General features: G+C 51.4%; 6 protein-coding genes across 6 annotated transcripts; 2 read left to right on the top strand and 4 right to left on the bottom strand.

Annotated features, from left to right (window-relative positions):
• Window positions 1-3,499: 3,499 nt before the first annotated feature.
• Window positions 3,500-4,920, bottom strand: CTHT_0036880 (uncharacterized protein; the record flags this gene model as incomplete). The annotated part of the gene is made up of 5 exons (XM_006694051.1): window positions 3,500-3,776; window positions 3,834-3,908; window positions 3,966-4,085; window positions 4,176-4,554; window positions 4,632-4,920. The coding sequence occupies 5 exons, from the start codon at window positions 4,918-4,920 to the stop codon at window positions 3,500-3,502; spliced, it is 1,140 nt and encodes a 379-aa protein (XP_006694114.1).
• A 1,290-nt stretch (window positions 4,921-6,210) lies between these two features.
• On the bottom strand, window positions 6,211-7,513 carry CTHT_0036890 (3-hydroxyisobutyrate dehydrogenase-like protein; the record flags this gene model as incomplete). The annotated part of the gene is made up of 3 exons (XM_006694052.1): window positions 6,211-6,945; window positions 7,167-7,337; window positions 7,403-7,513. The coding sequence occupies 3 exons, from the start codon at window positions 7,511-7,513 to the stop codon at window positions 6,211-6,213; spliced, it is 1,017 nt and encodes a 338-aa protein (XP_006694115.1).
• Window positions 7,514-8,606: 1,093 nt separating this feature from the next.
• Window positions 8,607-10,039, bottom strand: CTHT_0036900 (putative transcription factor; the record flags this gene model as incomplete). Its single annotated transcript, XM_006694053.1, has 3 exons — window positions 8,607-8,652; window positions 8,710-9,916; window positions 9,976-10,039. The coding sequence occupies 3 exons, from the start codon at window positions 10,037-10,039 to the stop codon at window positions 8,607-8,609; spliced, it is 1,317 nt and encodes a 438-aa protein (XP_006694116.1).
• A 2,211-nt stretch (window positions 10,040-12,250) lies between these two features.
• On the top strand, window positions 12,251-13,817 carry CTHT_0036910 (uncharacterized protein; the record flags this gene model as incomplete). Its single annotated transcript, XM_006694054.1, has 5 exons — window positions 12,251-12,347; window positions 12,891-12,962; window positions 13,201-13,529; window positions 13,581-13,629; window positions 13,687-13,817. The coding sequence occupies 5 exons, from the start codon at window positions 12,251-12,253 to the stop codon at window positions 13,815-13,817; spliced, it is 678 nt and encodes a 225-aa protein (XP_006694117.1).
• A 730-nt stretch (window positions 13,818-14,547) lies between these two features.
• On the bottom strand, window positions 14,548-15,769 carry CTHT_0036920 (uncharacterized protein; the record flags this gene model as incomplete). Its single annotated transcript, XM_006694055.1, has 4 exons — window positions 14,548-15,008; window positions 15,069-15,323; window positions 15,388-15,621; window positions 15,754-15,769. 4 exons carry the CDS (start codon window positions 15,767-15,769, stop codon window positions 14,548-14,550), a joined length of 966 nt encoding a protein of 321 aa, XP_006694118.1.
• Window positions 15,770-18,016: 2,247 nt separating this feature from the next.
• On the top strand, window positions 18,017-20,522 carry CTHT_0036930 (uncharacterized protein; the record flags this gene model as incomplete). The annotated part of the gene is made up of 5 exons (XM_006694056.1): window positions 18,017-18,132; window positions 18,198-18,665; window positions 18,774-18,982; window positions 19,057-20,452; window positions 20,510-20,522. 5 exons carry the CDS (start codon window positions 18,017-18,019, stop codon window positions 20,520-20,522), a joined length of 2,202 nt encoding a protein of 733 aa, XP_006694119.1.

Consider the following 20,522-nt stretch of genomic DNA (forward strand, 5'->3'; position numbering starts at 1 on the left):
AGGTCAAGAGACAAGATAGTCATCATTTGCTGTACCTCAGGCATATATATTGTCAAATCCTTTTGTTTAGAACAAGTTTCTTCCTGCTTGTTCCAACATATGGACTTCTGGAAGCCCCCAGCATTTGTTGAGTACTATGATGGAGCCAAGAACGCTACCCACTAGTCCCTTTCACATAGCCATTATCGGGGCTGGCATTGCTGGCCTCTCCACCGCCCTCTTCCTTCTACAGTTCTACTCCGGTGCTTACCCTTTGACAATTACGATTTATGAGCAATCTCATCAAAGCCGCCCCAACTCATTCCCAGGGACTGACACAACCCGCAGCTCTACACCAGACAGTTCCCACAGGAAAACAAATACTATCACAGCCTCCACAACCGGCGCAGGTCTCGGCCTTGGCGTCAATGCCACAAAACTATTACATCGGGTTGGCCTCGGGCAGGCTCTTATGGAGATTTCGACACACAGCTGTCGCGACGAAGTCTGGTTCTCTTTTCGGCGGTGGGACGATAGCACTGAAGTTGTCACCGTACGGTCACCAATCTTGAAAACCTACGGTCAGGGAGAAGCGAGGGGCATAGCCGTTGCCAGGGGTGAGCTGTTGAAAGTCTTATGGGCTGGTGTGGAAAGAGGGCTCGAGAGGATGACTCAATTGTTTGAGGGACAAATCCATGAAAAGATGGATTGGATGCTTACTGGAGGGAGAATTGAAGTTGGAAAGAGGGTCACTGGAGTTGAGGTAAAGCTTGACCAGAATGCCTGATTCGATCAAGAATCTTGAACTTGAGTAGCTGATATTGTCTCCAGGACCTCGTTGACACGGTACGGCTAAAGTTTGAAGATGACACAACAGCAACCGCAAATCTTGTTATCGCTTGTGATGGCATCCACTCCCCCATCAGAAGCCAGTTCGTCCACGACGTGCCAATATATAGTGGGAGGGTTGCCTACCGCGGCCTTATCCCATTGGAAAAGCTCCCTAGTCCATGGCCGTTTCCCACGTATTCAGTCTTGTGGGTTGGCCCTGGAAAACACATCGTCATCTATGCTATTAATAAAAACTTGTTGAACTTCGTTGGAGTTGTCAGCAAGGATGAGAATGAAACACGTGCCTTCAGGGAGAGCTGGAACATAACGTGCGACAGAAAAGAAGTCGAGACAGAGTTTTCCGATTTTGACAACGTGGTCCACAAGATTATTTCCCTCCTTCCCGAGAAGCCTTCCAAATGGCTTCTCAATGATCGTGACCCAATCACGGACTGGACATTCCTGGATGGCAAAGTTGTGCTTCTAGGCGATTCGGCCCATCCTGTGCTACCTCATCAAAGTGCTGGAGCTGGGCAGGCAATCGAGAGCGCATATATCATTGCAAAAGCTGTGACAGAATATCTTGACCGGCGAGCTCAGGGGAAAACATCCCCAAAATTACAAAGATGGACACGACTTTACCAGGATATCCGACAACCACGAACGCAATACATTCAAAAGAGCAGCCGAGAGACCGGTCTGTACTACCACTTGCAGGTACCGGAAATGGAAGGGAAGAGCATTGATCAGAGCCTGCAATTGGTCGCCAGGAGAATGGAAACCTGTCTGGAAAGGATCTGGTTAGAGGATATCGACGTCAGCTACGAAAATGCCAGGGAAAAGATGTTGATGGAAGGGGAAACAAAGCTGAAGTTTTGGAAAAGGAGAAAATTTTGCGGGTATTCACCGGATCTTTGTAGGATTCTTTGAGGACATGCAACTGCTCGCGAGTTTAGGGGGCTGTGTCTCCCAGAGTCTGTTCCTTATTCACTCAAAAGTATCTCTGTTATGCCGATTATGCCTGTTCTTCTGGGTCGCGTCCTGTTCCAACCCCTGAACATCATATCTATATGAATAAGCTCAATCAGCCCAGGTAGTACAAATCTGTAACAGTCGAAGGCTGTGCTATGTGCTGAAAGCATCATCTGGCAAAAGCAACAGATTTGCTGGCGTAGTTTTTCCCTCCTAATTCGTCCGATGTAGCAGCATCCTTTCGTTCAGACGTGAACGTCATTCATCCGACCTCGCGAGCCTTGAGAAGATGACTAAAACGGCAAACTTATGCTGTTAGCACCGTTCCCATATCCTTCATACCGACATACAATCTGACCCAAGATACATAATACAGACCATACATACTAGTAGTACGTCGGCCCGTGAACTCCGATTGGCATAGGTAAAGTCCCAAGCCACAATCATCTGGACCTCCAACTGGCCCAGCATCTCGCAGTACCAGGACTCCTCCCGCCACCAGTCGGCCTGAGTTGCAGAGACGCGCATGGCTACTCGGTTTTGAAACAGGCCCTGAGCCCGCTAAGTGGTTTCCAGCAGCGCCTGGAGCTGTTTCGCCCTCCGGGCCCGCACAGAGCCATATTCGGCCGATTCTCCCGCAACCGCCGCTGCCACCATAATCTCCTGCACATGTTGGGAGTTGCAGCCAGTGGACACTTTCTCAGCCAGATACAGCAGCGAGGTCAGGAGCTTTGAAAGCGGAAACAAAGATATTGAGTTACGAAATCGGTTCTAGTTGGGAAGTCAGTTGGTTCAGCGCGTTAAAACTAACTACCCTTAACCAAGTTGATTCCACTCTTCAATGAATCTCGAAGCTGTGAGAGGGCACACAAACTGGCAGTATGTTCACCGGTGATAGTGGTGATGTAGGTATGGTTCTTTGTGGGCTAGCTGGAAAGCTTGATGGCCATATGAGTGCAGTTAAGGAAAGGAACTTTATGAAACCTATCCAGAGAAACTGCTCCTGATCATCTTACCATAACGGTGTTAAACTTTGAAGGCAGTCATGGGAGTCTCTGCCCTTTTCTAATGCTAGAATGGGGCTCTATCTGATGCTGAGGATGGCTTTTCCCGAACCTGACGGAATGGTCCTCCCATCGCATCCTGAGACAAGGGAGGACCGGGAAATGCCCTAACACAGGCATTGGATGGGAAAGCTCTTCATCTTGTGGTAACAAGCACTGTTCTAAGTTTCATAGTCTGAACTTTGTTTTGTAATGGGAAGATGACACCTTGACAAAGGTGTAACTCTCAAATACGAGTTGACCATTTCATGGGATACAGCTCTCATAGAACAGGTTAATTGACATCTAATATATTCATATAAGCTTAGCTTCAGAGTTTCAATTATGCGACAACACAAGTAAGCTTGCAAATTTTGAGAATCTTCCAGAGTTGCGACACACCCATCTTGGCGGTTGATAATTCAGCTACACATATTGGTTTGAATGTTAATTCCACATCGAGAGAAAAGCAACAAAAAGCTTCAAAGGAGATACAAGCAGCCTGAGCATCATGAAAAAAAGTATGTTTCAATAAGACCAAGAGCTAGGTTGATGTCGAAGTACATAGTCGTGAGTTTTCCTATCAATCAAGGCGATGTACTACACAGGCAAGTGCAGAACCGTATGGCTGCTACCTTAAGTTGACAATCCAAAACATATGTTGTAAATCACAATCAAGCCTTTTCCTTGTTGGCCCTCTCAATCGTTATTGAAGCTGGCGAGACGTTATCTTTCGCCTGTGATTCCCCAAGTCCAGACTCATCTCCGCTAAAGGTATGCTTCTGGCTTCCTTGTTCTGGCTGGGATTGTTGCTCAATGTCGACTTGATGATCCTTCTTTCTCTTGGATAGCCACGACCAGCTAGGACGAGCTGCCATGCGAGCTGCCATTTGGGGGAACAAGATGCCAGGTGGAAAGCACGCGAGCAAGAGACACGCAATAAGAACCATGCTGTTGATAGCTTGTTAGCATGATCAGGGAAATACTGCAAAGGGGGAAGACACTTACAATCCCTCCAGAACAATGAATGATGGTTCGTCTTGCATGATTGGGTTACCCCAACCACCAGCCATTTCAACGATACTGCATGGTATGTCAGCTCTACCATGGTTCGCAATTGCGCATGGAGGTTATACACACCGATAAATACATCTGATAAGGATTCCGCTGTAGGCACCTGTAACAGCATACACAAACATCCTAAACTGCTTATCCTTCCAAAGCTCAAGGGCTTCGGGAAGAGCCTCGTCTGATTTGATCCTATAAGGATATTAGTCACAATCCATGATAATCTCGTGTTTTTGTCTAAATATAATATTACAGTCAGAATGATGAAAGTTTGATACTTACCATCTCCTGACCCGAATGTAGTAATCCAATGCAGATAGCCCAAAGAACATCAACACAACCACCTGCAACACAATGCCTGCAATGATGCACCGGTTTCCATGCTGCACCATTTCATAGTTATTTAATGCAGCACTAGCTGCAAGGGCACCACCAATGGCCTGGATGAACAAGCAGGACACATCCAGAGGAACAAAGATAAAAGGGTAGCGATGAGGCCGAATGCGGGAGAGTGCTGGATTGAGAGAGAGACAGATGTGCTTGAGGGTTAGGTAGATGGAGATGCAGATGAGGGTTGGGCCAAGAATGATAGCAACAATTTGGGTTTCAAAAGCATGCTTGTTCCAGGGATTGTCCGTCAGTGGGATGCGAGCAGAATACCCTGGAAGGGGAACAAGATATTTGGTCAGTCTCTATATCTTAAGTGGGCTGTTGGTGGTCATTATCAATAATACTCACCTGCCATCTCCAACGCACTCCCAGCTGCAATGAATGCCATGTAACTCCATGTCTTCTTCTGGATACCAAAGAATAGTGTGACAATGGCGGCAATGGCATAACCTATCACAAAGAAGATATTAATCCCCCTGGTCGGATAGTAGCCCATCGTCGTTGCCTCGACGGGGCAGAGAGGCGTCACTTCATTGCATGAGTAGTAGAAGCTGGCAAGGTCGTTCGCGTCTATATCGTTAGGGACTTGAGAGGGATCAATCCCTGGAGGAAGCACTGAAGGGTCTAGCTGATCCATGCTGAGGAGCTAGGGAATCGAGAAGGCTTGATCGACTCGAGGGTCCGAGTTGACTGACAGATCAAATGTTGGGATTCTTTGAAACGGGCTACAGGTACGTGATAATGGTTAACCTCATCATATGACATCCGCTTGACCGGCAAGACAAACACGGGTCAAGAGATGCTTGAGTTGCTTTAGGCAGAGGCAAGCAGTCCACGATGAGGCGACAGGGAGTAGAAGGTCAAGTCAACTCCAACTCTTTAGCCTAACAAGGCTAGAGATCTCAACATGGAAAAGTCAAAAAAGCGAGCTCAAGTGCTCCCCCCATGGGGGCTTGCTCTTTGTATGCAAGTACATAATAAGTGCATGTGTGTACGGATATGGGGGCATCCATTGCCCAGGCCGCTGAGGTCCCATTGAAGCCAGAAGGCGAAAAGATAAGATGAGGTTAGCGTAGCAATGCTAAGAAATGACACCACTCCCGGGACCTAGTTGCCTTCCCCCCCTTCTCTTCCGGAACCATCACCGCAAACATGGCGGAGGGGCCATGCAGCGCTATGATATGGGCTAGCGGCAGGCGCGGGGTGGGCTTAAAGAAGTCGGTTAAGTTTGCGGTGACTCGTCGGTGAACTAACGGTTGGCACGCCAGACGGCTTGGTGCTGCAACATGCATCAACACGTGTAAGGCTGGGCAACTGTCAAAGTTCCTGGAGGATTTGGAGTTGAAAATGCCATGCCATCTCGCAATCCGTTGAAGACCAGGGATCCAATGGCCCGAAAGTTGGTGAGATGTGGGGTGGTGCCAGAACCCGATCCCGAATAGTGGCACACCAGGGGGTGTCACAAAATGTCGCGACCTGACCGGATTTTTGTCTGGCTTTGGCTCAGGACAACATCCAGAGAACTCTCCAACGGCGGACATCTGTTCCGTCGGATCAGAAAACCCGAAATGGCACATCTACAGATTTTCGTCAATAAGCAAATGTCCGCCCGTGACAACGCCTTGTTCTCTGTGATAAAATGGAATCTTTAAAAGAGTGGGGTCAGGAGTGACAGGGATGACAAAACCCCGAATTTCACTCTACTTTCCGCAAAATTTAACAAAGTAGGGCGGCCCCGGCAATCCGTGTCCCGCTTCCGCTGGCTCGCCTGATGCTGACACCCGCTGCGGTCTTCCACGAGCCGCATGAAATCGATCCGCAAGCCAATGACCCAGATCATCCTCACCAAAGGAAGCAGCAATATATCTAGGGACTCAATTGGTTGGATGACTTGATGTATAGTTGTCTCTTGTTGACACTATTTGTCCTACTCTTTGCCACCAAGCCACCGATAAATGACGGAAAAGTCACGGCCTTTACACCTCTCTTCGGACTCAGCAGCCTCATACACTTCAGAGGCTTTCTCAGCCAGAGGCAGCTTCGCGCCGGCTTCTTGGGCGGCAAGGATTGCCAACCTAAGATCCTTACGCATCAACCCAATGCCAAACCCACCCTTATAGTCCCTGTTCGCCGGAGCAGTTTCGACAACACCAGGGACGGGGTTATTCACTTCACTTGGCCAGCACTTTCCTGTGCTGACGTTGATAACGCTGGCCAACACCTTCGGATCCAGGCCCCACTTGACACCCAGATTCATAGCCTCTGCTGTCGCAATATTTTCAATCGCAAGCAGGTAGTTGTTGGCGAGCTTGGCAGAGAGGCCGGCTCCTTGAGGACCGCAATGGAGGACACGCTTGCCCATACGAAGAAGGATTGGCTCAACACGACTAACGAGGTCTGGGGGGGCACCCAACATGAAAGTCAGAGTGCCCGCCGTTGCGCCGACCACGCCACCAGACATGGGCGCATCGACAAATGTTCCTTGACCATTAGGGAGTGCCTCAGAGATGGCAGCAGCAACTTGCCGTGACGATGTAGGGTCGATAGTCGAGCAATCAATGAAGAGGCGTGGGCTCGACTTGGGAACCAGACCACCCTTGATGATGGCGTCGTAGGTGGCCTTTACGTGCTGTGGCTCGGGGAGACATGTAATAACAGTGTCCTATTAAACACCAAGGTTAGCCATGCTAACTCATTGAGATGCTTTCGTTGCTTATGCTGCTAACGAGTATAGCTTTGGGCAATTCAGAGGATTGGCTTAGTTGTATATGATAATCATTTAAAGAAAGAACCGGCAAGCCGGCCCAACTTAGAACCATCATAGATTGAACAAACTCATCACGGAGCCCATATGGGAGAACGATAACGAGCCTCGAGACTTACCGCATCCTTTGAAGCCTCAGCAGCACTAGAAGAAATCTCGGCAACAGCACCGCCCGCCTGAGCCTTCATCTCCTCAACCAGCTTCTCGGCTGCATCGCGATTGATGTCGAACAGACGAACCGTGTCGCTGGGAGCAAGCTTCGCCTGAAGGTTCCGAGCCATTTGGTAGCCCTACATCATAGACAAAAAGTCAGCCTCTAACTCTGACACAATGGGTACATGTCACTCAAGCTTACCATCTGACCGAGGCCAATAAAGGCGTAGTTGTCCAGCCGGCGTAGGGACGTGGAAAACAGGCGGCGTGGGGCCTGAACAACAGGCTTCCATGACCTTGTAGCCGGCCTCATCTTGGTCTGTTGCTTGACTTGACTCTCCCAAAGAGCAATGTCGATATTGCTACAACAACCTCGAGGTGGTTAGGGAGGTTGTCGATCCGGTCGAGCGGGTACGCCAACGGCGGGGGTTTTGGGAGAGCCGAGTCCAGAGCCGGCCATTGCCGGCCGTAGCCCGCTGCTCACCCTCGCAGCTCTTGCGTGGTCCTTGTCTTAACCTGAGAGGTCACGAGAACATGTCCCAAAGAGGGAAGGACAAAACGAAGGAAAAATGGAGCAAGCTGTAGCGCTCTAGGTCCCTGGGCCGAAATAGGGGTTCATATCGAGAAGACTATCACGGTTTGCACGGAGTCTTGCGAACGTTATGCAAATGTGAAAGGGGAGAAAAGAAAGTTAAACTTCGAAAACAGAAAAAAAGCTTTTGTGCGATGGATCAACAGGGACTTGGTCCGAGCGTCCCCAAGCTGGCGTGCCCGAACCCTAACCCAGGTGCAACCAAGAACCACGACATCAGGACTCTGACGTGCCATCAATGAAGTCGGGTATCGAGGAGGATTGGAAAAAGCCATTACGCATTTGGGGTTATATCTGAACTCTGGACAAACGCCTTACACCAAAACACGCCCAAGGAAGACCTGCATCCCCTATCCCCTGTCCGCACGAGACGCCGGAGAGACCGTGGTCGGCAACAAACCGAGCAATCCTGCTCGAAAGACCAGCAACGGTTGAGGCCTCAATGCTCTCCGACTCGTGAGGATGTCAACCAATCCGATTGGGTCCAAACAACGGCCCAGTCCTACCAATCCCAGAACCCTAACGATTGTATTTCCTTCCGTCCCGCTTCCGACCACTCCGCCCCTTGAGACCAGGAAGCAGGTATATTCGTAGGGGTATGTGCAACCAGAAACAAAAACCGAAATTTCAAGACAGGTGCAAATCGAAGAGAACTAGTCGCCTCTTGCGTGCGAATAACTTGCGAGGAGCCTGGATTTTGGTGACCTGGCCTCGGTTATTAGGAACGAGCCCAGGTACCCTATATCGATCGCTGTTCGACCACGACGGGCGCTGTTTGGTCAATCATAATGGGAGCGAGAACGCCAAGATTTGACTATAGAGCATTCATAACATATGGTGTAAGGACGGGAATCAGAGCGCTGCAGTCTTGTGTTAGCACACGGTTGTGGGAAACGTTGCAATCAAGAGTCACTTACCCAAGCGCGCCAACAGCCACGGTCGCAGTGAGACCCAAGAAGGCCCGCTTTTTGATCTTCTCTTTCCGAATCTCCTCTTCTGTCTTGACTTTCTTCGCCTGAGGAGGTTCAACAGCGTCTTCCTCTGTCTCTTTATCCTCATTACCTTGGCTAATATCCTCAGCCTTACGCTTGCTCTTACTCTTGGTGCTTGCGGGGCCGTCGGCAGCGGCGACAGCCTCGCTGTCGGCCTTCACAGCAGCCTCAACCATTGCTTTGGCCTCGGCAACCATTTTGGCCGCATCCTCAGGAGACGGAATTTTGCCAAAGATGGGAACCTCCACCTCGACTGTGGTACGCTTCACTTCCTCGCCGTCGACATCAACCTTGACGTCTTTGTCAACGTGAACCTTGATCTTCGGCTCCTCTTCTTTGGATTGGGCCTCCTTTTCAACTGACTCGACGGGCGCTTGGCTTTCGCTCGGCTCCTCAGTCTTGGAGCTTTTGAACTCAAATGACGCCTGGGACAGCTCGCCATTGACGAGCGTAGGTGACGACGACTCTGCCGTGCTAGCAATGGTAGCTTCTGTAAGGACTGACGACTGGGACGACGCGACCTTGCGTCTCCTGGGGGTAGCAATTGCGCGCTTGCTGGTAACTGACTTAGCCGGACTTGCCGAGCGACGAGTGCGACGAGTGGTGGTGCTAGGAGTCGGCGGGGCAAGTGACGAGTCATTGAAAAAAAACTTTGGAGGAGCCTGGATCTTCTTAGGCGGACCACCATCGGTGCTCGGGGTAGGCTGGATGTCGGCAGGGTCGAGAAGGGCGCGAATCCAGGGAGTGATCTGATACTCTTCGGCCAGCTGCAGCGCCTGCTCCGGGGGAATCCAGAGGTTTCCGGCCGTTTCCTCTGGGCTTGTCGTAGGGAGAGACTTGATGTATCTCCGCTCGGCCTCCTCTTCCTCATGCTCTGCGTATGGGAAAGTTGCCTTGAACATGCCGGTCGCAGAAACATAGCCATCCGCGCTACGGCGCATCAGGAAATAGCTCGGGGGTGACGATTTGAAGATGCCCGACACGATCCCCTTTGGCAGCGGAGCCCTCAGGTGCGCGTAATCAAACGCGCCGAGAGACGACTCGGGAACCTCGGCGCCAGGGACAGATGCCTGAACCATGCGCGAGGTCAGAATCGTCTGCCCGAGCCTGCGACGGGCAACAAGCTCGCTGTCTGTTGATATTCGGTAAGCGACGAGCTAGAAAAAGCGTCAGCTATTCTTGAGTACTTACGTGGCGGAATATTTTCGAGGAGCAGAGGGTTGCGCCGCTCCGGCAGCTTTCGAGTTCGCGCCATGGCTGTCAAGTTCTATGCCTTTGGGAAAGACTCGGAAAAGGAAAAAAAAAGCCAGGGGTAGCGTAGCCTCAAGCAGACGTGTGTTGATAGAGTGCGCGGTTGAGTTGAAAGAGAATGGGCGAGAAGGATGAGGCGCGACGAGGGAAATCTTTGCGCGCAACGACACCTTGTGTGCGTTTGTGGGCGTTACCGCGGCGCGCGGGTCAATAGGAACAAAAAAGAACTGATTTAAAAGCTAATTGAATGAGAAAATATGCGTTTGAGGTCACTCCCTCCCACTGCCAACAGAGCCGGGATAGAACAAAGGTTGTGGTGAGACGCTTGATAAACAGGTTTTTGAGGATGAAGGGTGATCTGCAACCTCTTCGCGGAGTGACAGATTGGAAAGAAGGGAGTCTGGGGTTTACCCATCGAGCTCGCACGACCACGCGACTCGGCCCGGTGGGGAGGGTTGGGGACATGTTGGGGGCACGGGCCACCTTCATCATTCTGCGCTTGCCGATAGGGCAGCCCACTACTAGATTGGTTGACAAGTCCCCACACATGCAGAAGGCTCAGAGCTCCGGGGTGCCAACAAGGGTTGCGCAGGCCATGCGCCATCGTTCCGGGGAAGATCGCTCCGAACGATCGATGGCCGAGCAGCTTGCAGCCGTTGAATTACAACCGTGTCTTTCCATTGCTCGGCTTTGCTTCTTGATGCTGAAATTTGAGAATGAAAGATGTGGAAAGCAAGTATATCGAGGAGACTCAATATGACGCAATGCGTTCACAGCTAAGAGGTCCAAATCGAGGCGTACTCACCAGCAAATAAGATGGTGATCTTAGCTGCAATAAACGTTGATGAATTATTGGGCTTGCAGTTTGCTTGTCAAGATGCCCAATCCAGATCAAACAGGTGCCATCTGGCTTTTACTTGCAGTTCAAGCTTCAATATGAGATGAGACCTGGAGTTCATTTCCATCCCAAAGTGCACTCATCCAAACCTGCTCATCATGAGACCAATAGATAATCATTTTCAGCCATAATCGCTGGGAGACAGGAGAAAGAAGCCTATGGCGATAGCTGCATCGTCAAATGATGTTCTTAGCTCATGCAATTAGGTGTCTCTATATGAACTGAAGTTAAAGTCTGATGATGGTAAGTAGTATTATCAGGACACTGTCAAAGATGGCGAAACTGAAGCCAGAGCAGATGCTGGTCAGATCTTGGGCATCCAACACATGCACTGAGCTTGGAGAAACGTGTTGCTGCACAAGGGCCGCACGGGCAGAACGGCCCCAGAGCAACAAATGAGCGGTGAGAAGGTTCTTGGCTTCTAATGCGATGCCCTGTCAACTGCGACAAGTCCGTCTCACACTCGAAGCCCATTCACTATGAGTATCTTACAAAAATGGAATTCTATGGGTACTAAAAACATTTATCATTGTTGATGGGTAATGATTACCTAGACAGCAAGGACCACAAGCAGTGCGTTTCAGTGAACGCAACAGATGTCGATCGGTGCTTCTAGGCTCTTACAATACCTGTAACATAGAACTGACATGGCCTCTCCCTGGGCCTAAACTTGCTCAGCTAACACATTCCTAACAACCTCTGGGAATACTAACATTTGACTTTGTTAGCACCAGTATTCACCATTGCACAAGTGTTCAGGGGATCATCAATGATCACCTGTGTCTTCATGAGAAAGAGGTTCTTAAAAGAACAGCCAGATTACAACATTAAGTGTACCTACTGTCGTTTTTTCCTCCTTAGCGCACTTTACTCACTGATAGCATCGTGGACAACTCATCCACTGTTGCGTCTCCGCCTATCTCATGGGCAACCTTTGTTGTCCTTGCTGCACCTGGCAACGATGTCGATGAAGTTCCAGAAGTCGGAATCGCCCAATGACGAGCAGCATCAATGTGGGGCCGTTGACTGAGCCCCACTAAAGGGGGCACTGGCGGCAGTGGTTGGTCCATATCGGATTTGTCGGGGAGCCCCTCCACTTCATAGGACCAGGAAGCTGTTGGACCCCTCACCCCTCCATCAGCCCAAATAAATAAGCTTAGGACCGGGCATCATCGTGCTGCTCCAGTTGTCCGCCTCGATCAACATCAAAACACCCATCACACATCCCTTATCACCAAGCAACCTGGTGGGAACGGTATCTACTGTTTTCAGCATTGCCATCCTTCTCTGAGATTCTGAAAGCTCCAATTGCCCAACATGGCGTCGCACCAAGAAGACGACCTTCTGCCCGAGAACACCACGGGCTATAAGCTCACCCAGCCCAAGCACACGCTGGAAGAGTACAAGAAGATGGGTAAGTTGCAAAAGATTGTGATGAGATCTATATGTTCTACCTCTTCTCCCTCACTATGGGCCATGACAAAAGCCGGAGGAGCTGGTTGTAGCTCCTGAACTGGTGTGAGCGAGTGCTGCTAAGTTCAGGAGAGATCTGTGATCAGTATACCTCATCGTGATAGGTGCGAAGGCCGCTTGTGACTCAATTTTCGCCTGCGTGCGAGCAGTGAACTTGCTCTACCCGCCAGGGTGACTGATTCCAATGGGAACTTTGAGCTTGCTCGATTGACCCCTTGTCCTTGTGACTTCTGGTCATTCAGCGAGGAACCGGTCCTGTTATTGTAGTCTGATATTGTCCGGCCGACCGACTTCTCAACCTCATCGCAGCCTGAATCGCAGCCTGGCTCCGCGTTACGCGTTGTCTTTCCTCCTTACATTGCGAACTGCCAGCCTGCAATCATCTCTACTGACTTTCAACCTTTCACCCTTGATGCTATCTGGGCTCTGCGAATCTCACCACAGCCCCCCCAATAACCCCTTATAACAACTTTCTCTGTTCCAGAGAGTTCAGTCATCGAGCAAAACACAAATATGAGCCCCGACCGCAAGATCCAGTTTGTGGTTCCGGAGCCGCGTGAGCCCCGTGGTTCGGAGGACCCTCCACGCGCCCCCATCAAGCCCCGTGGGGTTCAGGCCGCGGCAGCCGATACAGAGAACTGCGGGCGTTGCCCATCTCCTTATCCCAATAACATACCAGGTGTTAGCGACTCAGAGGGAATTGGCAAGACTCTTCGAAAACTCAGCAAAACAAGGCTATAATCGCCACATCGGTTGTCACGGCCATATGCATACTAACAGTTGCTTTTGTATAGATGAGAACGATGAGTCCCTCCAGCGCTACAAGGCTTCTCTCGGCTTGGGCAACGGCAAGGACCTGTCTGATCCCAATGACCCTCGCGTATGCATTATCCTTTCCCTGACGATGGAATCGCCCGGCCGCGAGCCGGTCGTCATCGACCTTTCTGAGCCTGGAGCTTTGGAGAACCTGAAGAAGAAGCCCTTCAAGATCAAGGAAGGTGCCAACTTCACGATGAGCGCCAAATTCAAAGTCCAACATGAGATCCTGAGTGGTCTGCACTATGTTCAGGTCATCAAGCGCCATGGCATCCGTATCCCTGGTGGCAAGTCCGACGAGATGATCGTAAGTACCACCAGCAAGGTGATAAGAGCTGAGCTGACATTTTGATCGTAGGGCAGCTATGCTCCCAACACCGATAAGCAGCCGGTGTATGTCAAGAAGTGTAAGTCTTTGTTGCCTCAGAATTTTTTTCATCGCTTCCTAACAGCTCTCTGCTTAGTCCAAGAGGAGACCGCCCCTACTGGCTGGGCTGTCCGCGGCAAGTACGATGTCACTTCCAGCTTTGTCGATGACGACCAGAAGACGCATCTCAAGTTCGACTGGGCCTTTGAGATCGACAAGGACTGGTAAACTGCCATGCAGTCCTAACGGGGACTTACCTTTCCTTTGTTAGCCTGTTGGTACTGCTCCGACTACAAATTTTCATGAACTTTCTACGATTCCTCTGGGACTTCTTATGTGCATTGTTGGTGTGATGGAAGGGTGGGTAAAAGGCTTGGAGCAAAGAAATTTGGGGGAGGATGGAATTCTCTGCTGTTGCAGTGAACCAGTCAATCGGACTCAATTCACCTTAATCGGAGTTCTCGGCTGATACCAATCTCTTTCGCCTTGTGAATTTGGGTCTGGCTGCTGCTGGATTCTGGAAAGATCTGCGGCCCTTCTTGGATGAGAAGTTTGGTCATGAGAACAGCGAAGATATTGTGGAATTAGTGAGGGCTGGTCATGTTGAGATTGGAACCAACATCCGCATCCAGTTTTGATTGCCCGCTACTCTTCTTTTGATGAGGGAGAGGCCCGATCGGGCCTTTTTTCTATGTAGTGACGATACCGAAAGACAGATATTGAGCGATCACCATTCTAAATCATCTTCAAAAGGTAACTTTTTATGTTATTTGTTAGTATTCCAGTCATATACTATTCATTACGCCATCCGGTTACTGAAGATTAAGTACTGTATCGCCTCTTTGTCCCAGGCACAAAGAACAGGTATCAATCCTTTGCATGTAGAACACACCATGTCGACGGTGACAAGACGATTACCCTCGACGGAACGCATCAAATCCTATAATCCAGACTTCTCTTACAAGAAGTAGTCAGGTAATCCATTTTCCCCAACTTTATCCAACGTGCCATTCATCTGCGCCTCCTTGACCTGGTCATTTTCAGGAGCCGCAGAAAACACGTTAAAGAAACGCTCGCCGGTATCGCTGACCTCAAGCACGCTGGCCATGTTACCGCAGCGATAGCAATAGTTGGGCGCGCTCCACACCGTGCTTAGCAGGTCACCATACAGGACCTGAAAGCCCTCTTGGCAGAGCTGATGTGCGCGGAGGATGTGGCTCATGTTGTTTACGGCGAGGAACTTGCGGACAACCTGGGCGCCGAAAGTGTACCCCGCGCCGCGGGGCGAGAGGGAGAACTCGTCGCGCTCGGGGTCTGGGTCGGACCAAACAAGATCGGCCATGGGGCCCTCGTGAGGTATCTCGCGGAAGCGGTCGATGATCTTGATTTGGTCAATGGAATGAATCGACGGAGAAAGACCTGTCCACTGCATCAGCAAGCTAATTCGTAGGTAGGAAAGCGGCAGTAAGACAACCATACCTCCATGGACACAGAATATTTGGTCATTGATAACAACACTCAGGGTCAAGAAGTCGAACATATCGGTGAAGTAATGCCAGACATTGGCGTTGCCGTACTTGCGGGAGCACTCTGTATAAAAACCATAGGACTGCGTAACGCCTCGTGACTCATGGTTACCTCGTATCAAATGGACGCGGTTGGGGTATCTCAGTTTCAAGCAGACAAGAAGAGAAATCGTTTCCACGCTGAACATGCCGCGGTCGACATAGTCACCTGTATAAGTGTCAGTCACCAAGCACAAGCTTCAGCAGAGGGACTCTGGAGAAAGGCAACACACCAAGAAACAGATAATTTGTATCAGGACACCAACCACCAATCTTGAATATCTCAATTAAATCGTAGAACTGTCCGTGAATGTCGCCAACCACGGTGACAGGGGCGCGCACGTGGACGACATTGCTCTCGCGCATCAAAAGTTCTTTAGTCTTGGCGCATATTGCTTCGATGACGGACTCGGCCAGGAGTTCCTTTTTATAAAGGCGCGAGATGCACTCGTCAAGGTCCACGGAAGCTGTGACATGCGAGGTCAGCGTCAGTTGGGACGAGGACAACCTCGTGTGGAGCGTTGCAGACGGAAGGCCGCTCGTGGAGGGGTCAAGACAACGAGGAAGGCAGGCAAAAATGCATCGATAAAGAAACTCACAGGGAAGTCCAGGCATCTTCAGTGAACACAGAGAAAAGGATGATTTAGTCAAGCGCAATCGAAGAAAGAACAGGTGATCAAAAAATCAGGAGCCGCAAAGGGGGCGGCTGCTTCTCCCACTGGCAGCTCGAGCAAAATCGACGGTGGAGATGATGTGGAAGATGCGATCCAACATATTCGAGGAGATTGGCGTCACATCGACCAAGAGCTTGTTGAAGTTGTCTTTCTGCTGGGCTTTATCGCGTCCGATCCCGCATCTGTCGAGGCTCGAGATGGAGGTCTGGACAAGGCCTACGGATATTGCTGTGCAACAGCTGCAATGTGAGACGCCACGTCGTTAAACCACAAGCTGGAGAGCAAAGCAATCGGGCTCAAACATCGCCCACCACTCCCAGGGGTTCATCCACTTAATCATGGCCTTAACCAGCTGCGCAAACCTGCGGCACCGCAGTGCGCAGACACCGTCCCGCAATCAGTTCTCGCCGCCGATTGGTTCGGAATTTTCTCGGATTTACGTTTTGGGAGGTCCCTATCGATAAGCATGCTGTCGCCACTTCTGCCACAGTCCACCTGCTGCCAAGGCCTGGTGCACCCCACGGTGCGTGGCCTGTCCCCACACCGACTGGGAAAATCATTTAAAGGCAGAGCAGAGCACTCGCGCATTTTCTGATGGCTGCGTCTTCAGCTTGTCTTTCGTTTCGCGTGTCTTCCCCATCGCTGTTCTCTTCGCTTTCGTCAAAACGTCTGTCTGCTCAACCTTGACAGCGGTTTGTTGAGTCAAGTGCGATTGTATTCCCGTTTCTTCACATCCAACATAGCAGATCGCGATTTTCATTGCTCTCTGACAATTCTGCCTTTCCTCTCATTCCTGGGCGGTTTTTCCTGGAAGGATATATTCTGATAATCAGTCCTGTCTAGGTTGCCTGGACAACCTTATTGACTGTTCCCCCCCCCCTTTCTCCCTCTGGTCTGCTACTTCTCTGCTTCATCACATTGCACCAGATCAGATCTCTTTTTGATACTCTGAGGTCTATCTCCTTGCCTACCTAATACCCATGGCAGGGAGATGTTCCTTGGTGTTCGGGCTCGTCCTGTTCTCGACTTCTTTGGTCTCCCCAGATTTTGTTTACTTTGGACCCCTCAGGGGGCTGCTTTAGAATCCGTCATTCTAGCTTTAATCCAAAACAACCGTCTCCTGTATTTGGGTCTTCTGGAGCCCCCAAGACTTGGACATTAGAGGCCGCTATTTTACTATCTCGACGGCATAGAGGGCCTACTTTACCTGTTCTGGTGCTGTAGTTATTCCAGCCATAGGCTCGGTTTCGGATCTGTCAGTCGTCCAAAGCCCACTCTGCTCGAATCATGTAAACAGTTGATGATGAACAACGTTGTTCACCATGTTGGCAACACAAGGCTCCCGGTCCAGGGCCGTTTCACGTGACTTTGGAGTGAAGAGTGCGATCGCCCCGCCCACAGCAGGTGGTGGCGGCTGGACGCCCAAGCGCTGCGCAACCACTCATCGAACTCCCAACCTCGAAACCCCAAATTTTGGTTTTGAGATTTCGGCTCGGCCACATGCGACCGACTCGCATCCTCTAACCAGCCCGGTGAACACCACACACCAGCAACTCACTTCTATCCCTCATTTCTACTTAGAATTTCCAGAGACTTTCCGGCCCACTGTTGTGCGTGCTTAATGCTGCGGGACCAGCATTTGCGCAAGCGACACTGAGCGCTGGGCAGTAATACTTCCTTCACTGAGACCATTCGCGTGCCCTCTTTCGCGGATTCACCACTCAACGCGGCACGGGTCCAGCTCACTATTCCCTGCGCGTTGCTATCCCAGCCTTACCATACCTACTCTTTCTAGTGAACAGAAAGCTCTCTCGACTGGTTGGAGCGTTTTTTACCATTCTAGTGACTTCAGCGACAAGTAGGCGACTGCGATCTCAGTTCTGGTGTTATCCTCGGCTGGCGCTGGCTGAACTGTGCGCATCCATCATCCTGGACGTGTCAACCTCTCATCATCTCCAGCTCATATTTGACTTCGGGCTTTCCTAAACGACCGACTTTACTATCCTACGACAGCGACAAGCAGTTCAAGTCGCAGGAGCTTGAGACTGCATACTCTTGAGCACCCAGCACTCAATTTCATTTGGGCTTCAGGGTTGCTTGCGCCCTGTACACACTGGTCTGGCATCCTTCGGCTCATCACTCATGCGACTCGGATTCATCGCGCCAACCTCAGACTCAAGTGATCATCATGCCTGACACACCCCTCGACCAGAAGCCTGCAGAGAGGGAGCCAGAATGCTTCAACTGCGGAGAAAAGGGCCATTGGGTTACTGCTTGCCCTGAACCTATTCGGCCAGAGCCTGTGTAAGTTGATCCCAGCTTACCAAGTCCACTTATTTCCTTCAACTAAAAACTGACGCATTGGCTAGTGGCGTCAAGCGCTTCAGGGCGCAGAAGTCGCTGGAACTACAACAACCGAAACAGGACCATGCACGCTCAGGAAGCAGAAAACCTCCGGTCATTACTCGCTATCCTCCTCCAGCGCTCCCGCCAGGAACACATTATGGCCAGCCGGCTCCTCCACCTCCTCCTTATCCCCCCGGCGTCCCCCCTCCCCCTCCCCCTCAAGGCTATCCCCAAGCCCCTTATTCTTCGACCTCTTATCCTGGGGGCTACCAGGCACCAACTCAACCAGTGCAATATGGACAGCATGCGACGTCAGCTCCCCCGCCGCCTGCTACTTATAGCCACCAAGCTCCTTATGGCCAGCCCCAGTTCAATAACTCGTACCCCGCTCAGCCAGGCTATTACTCGCAACCTGCGGGGTCCCTACCTCCTCCTCCTCCTCCTCCTCCTCCCCCTCCTCCTCCTGGCCCATCCTATCCCCCTACCCCCTCGTCTTATCCTCCGGGAGGATACCAGGCTCCGTATACGCCTCCCCCCCTCCTCCCGGGGCAGCTTCTTATCCTACTCCATATGCAACTCCGCCACTAGTCAATTATCAGTATCCTCCGGGACCCCCAGGTTCATACCCCCCTCCTCCTCCTCCTGGGGCTCACTACCCTCCTCCTCCGGGCTGGACCCCTCCGCAACATGCCCCTCTGCCTCCTCCTGCAGTTGCTGCAAATCAAACTCCGTCGGGTGGCCATCGTGGAAGGCACCAGAAGGGCCCTGGGCAGAAACAGCAGCGGGACCACCAGCGGGACCGTCAGCGGTCAAGAAACGAACAAAGAGAGGGCGATAAGCAGGGCAGAAACGATTCTCGAAATGACCGTCACGAGCGTCAAGATCGCAAGGACCGCCGATCAGCAAAGGACGATGGCAAGTCCAAGAGCGAGAAAGCTGAGGAGAAAAAACGCTCCTCGAAGAAAGATGACGACAACGATGGCGAGTGGGATCCTACTTCTGAGGAGGATATGAAACATGTCTTCCCCGAGATCAAAGTCAAGCCTGCTGACCCCGTGGGCATTCCTCTCCCTGCAGAGTACACAGATGCTCCGACTATCCCCCCAGCCTACAACGCGACCTGCCTTAAGTCTGAGTTCTTCAAGGAAGATGACAAAGAAGAATTCGCTCGCTCGATCCGAGAACACCCATGCTGGGCTACTCTGAGTATTGATCCGGCTTTTAGACAATACCCGGGCATGATTCTTCGGCGTTTCCCCGATAGCCAGCACGAGTATCCGACCTATGAGCCATCGGCACCTCCCCCACCCGATGCAAAGATCAAGATGCCGCCGAAGTTTAAGATCGACAGGGCTGCTTTGAAGGAAGCTCTAGAAAAGCAAAAGGAGGACGGCTACTGGAAAGATGACCGCAACGGCCACGCTTCCCATCGTTCACCATACAGCCGCGACAAGCATGACAACGGGTATGACAGATACGGCAACTATGACAGGGGCTACGGAGATTCCCGGGACGAGCCATATTCACGTCAGCCCCGCAAACGATCTGTCGACGAACCTTACGATCATGATCATGGCGATCGAGACCCAAAACGTCGTCGGTGGTCGCACCACGATCGTGAGCGATCCAGAGATCGCTGTTACAGGCCCATGTCTCCCTGGGCCGGGTCACCACGCCGCAGACGCAGTCAATCCCCGAGGTTCAACATCTCCGCAGACCTTTGGGCCCCGCAAGCCGGTGAGGGTTCGCTGAGCCGTTCAAACGACCGCCGGTATCCAGACTCTCATACCGATAACTGGCCGTCTTCGAGAGATGGCAGGACAAGCTCTTTCAAGGAGAACCGCCAGGACAGTGGGTACCACAGCGCGCAATCACAAGAAAGGGGCTCCTATCGTGAGGGCGACCGCGACCGTTGGTTGTCATCCTATCGGCCCTATCAACGGGATAGATCATCATCTCGCTGTCCAAGCCGCATGCGCAGCAACAGCCGCAGCCGTAGTCACAGCCGCACTCCGAGTCGAAACCGCGTTCGGGGCCGTAGCAGGCTTCGGAGCCGGAGTCATGGCAGGAATAACCGGCCGTCTACGTCGGATTCGAAGAACGGTGCCAATCAAGAGGAGCGGGCTCGCAGCCCCTCACCGTTAACTGCTATTGAGGCTGAGTTGCTTGGGTTGGCTGCTGGATCGGAGTCTAATGAGCCACCGGGAGAGCCCAAGCCGAAGCCCAAGCCGGCTGCGAAGAAGCCGATTCGGCGGCCGCAGGTTGCGGAAGCTTTCAGGTAAGATTTGGATGTTTCCTCGCCTGTTATTTACTGTCTTGCTAACAGCAGCTCCAGTCGCCGTTGGTAA

This window comes from Thermochaetoides thermophila (assembly GCF_000221225.1).
Source record: "Thermochaetoides thermophila DSM 1495 unplaced genomic scaffold scf7180000011816, whole genome shotgun sequence".
NCBI lineage: Eukaryota > Fungi > Ascomycota > Sordariomycetes > Sordariales > Chaetomiaceae > Thermochaetoides > Thermochaetoides thermophila.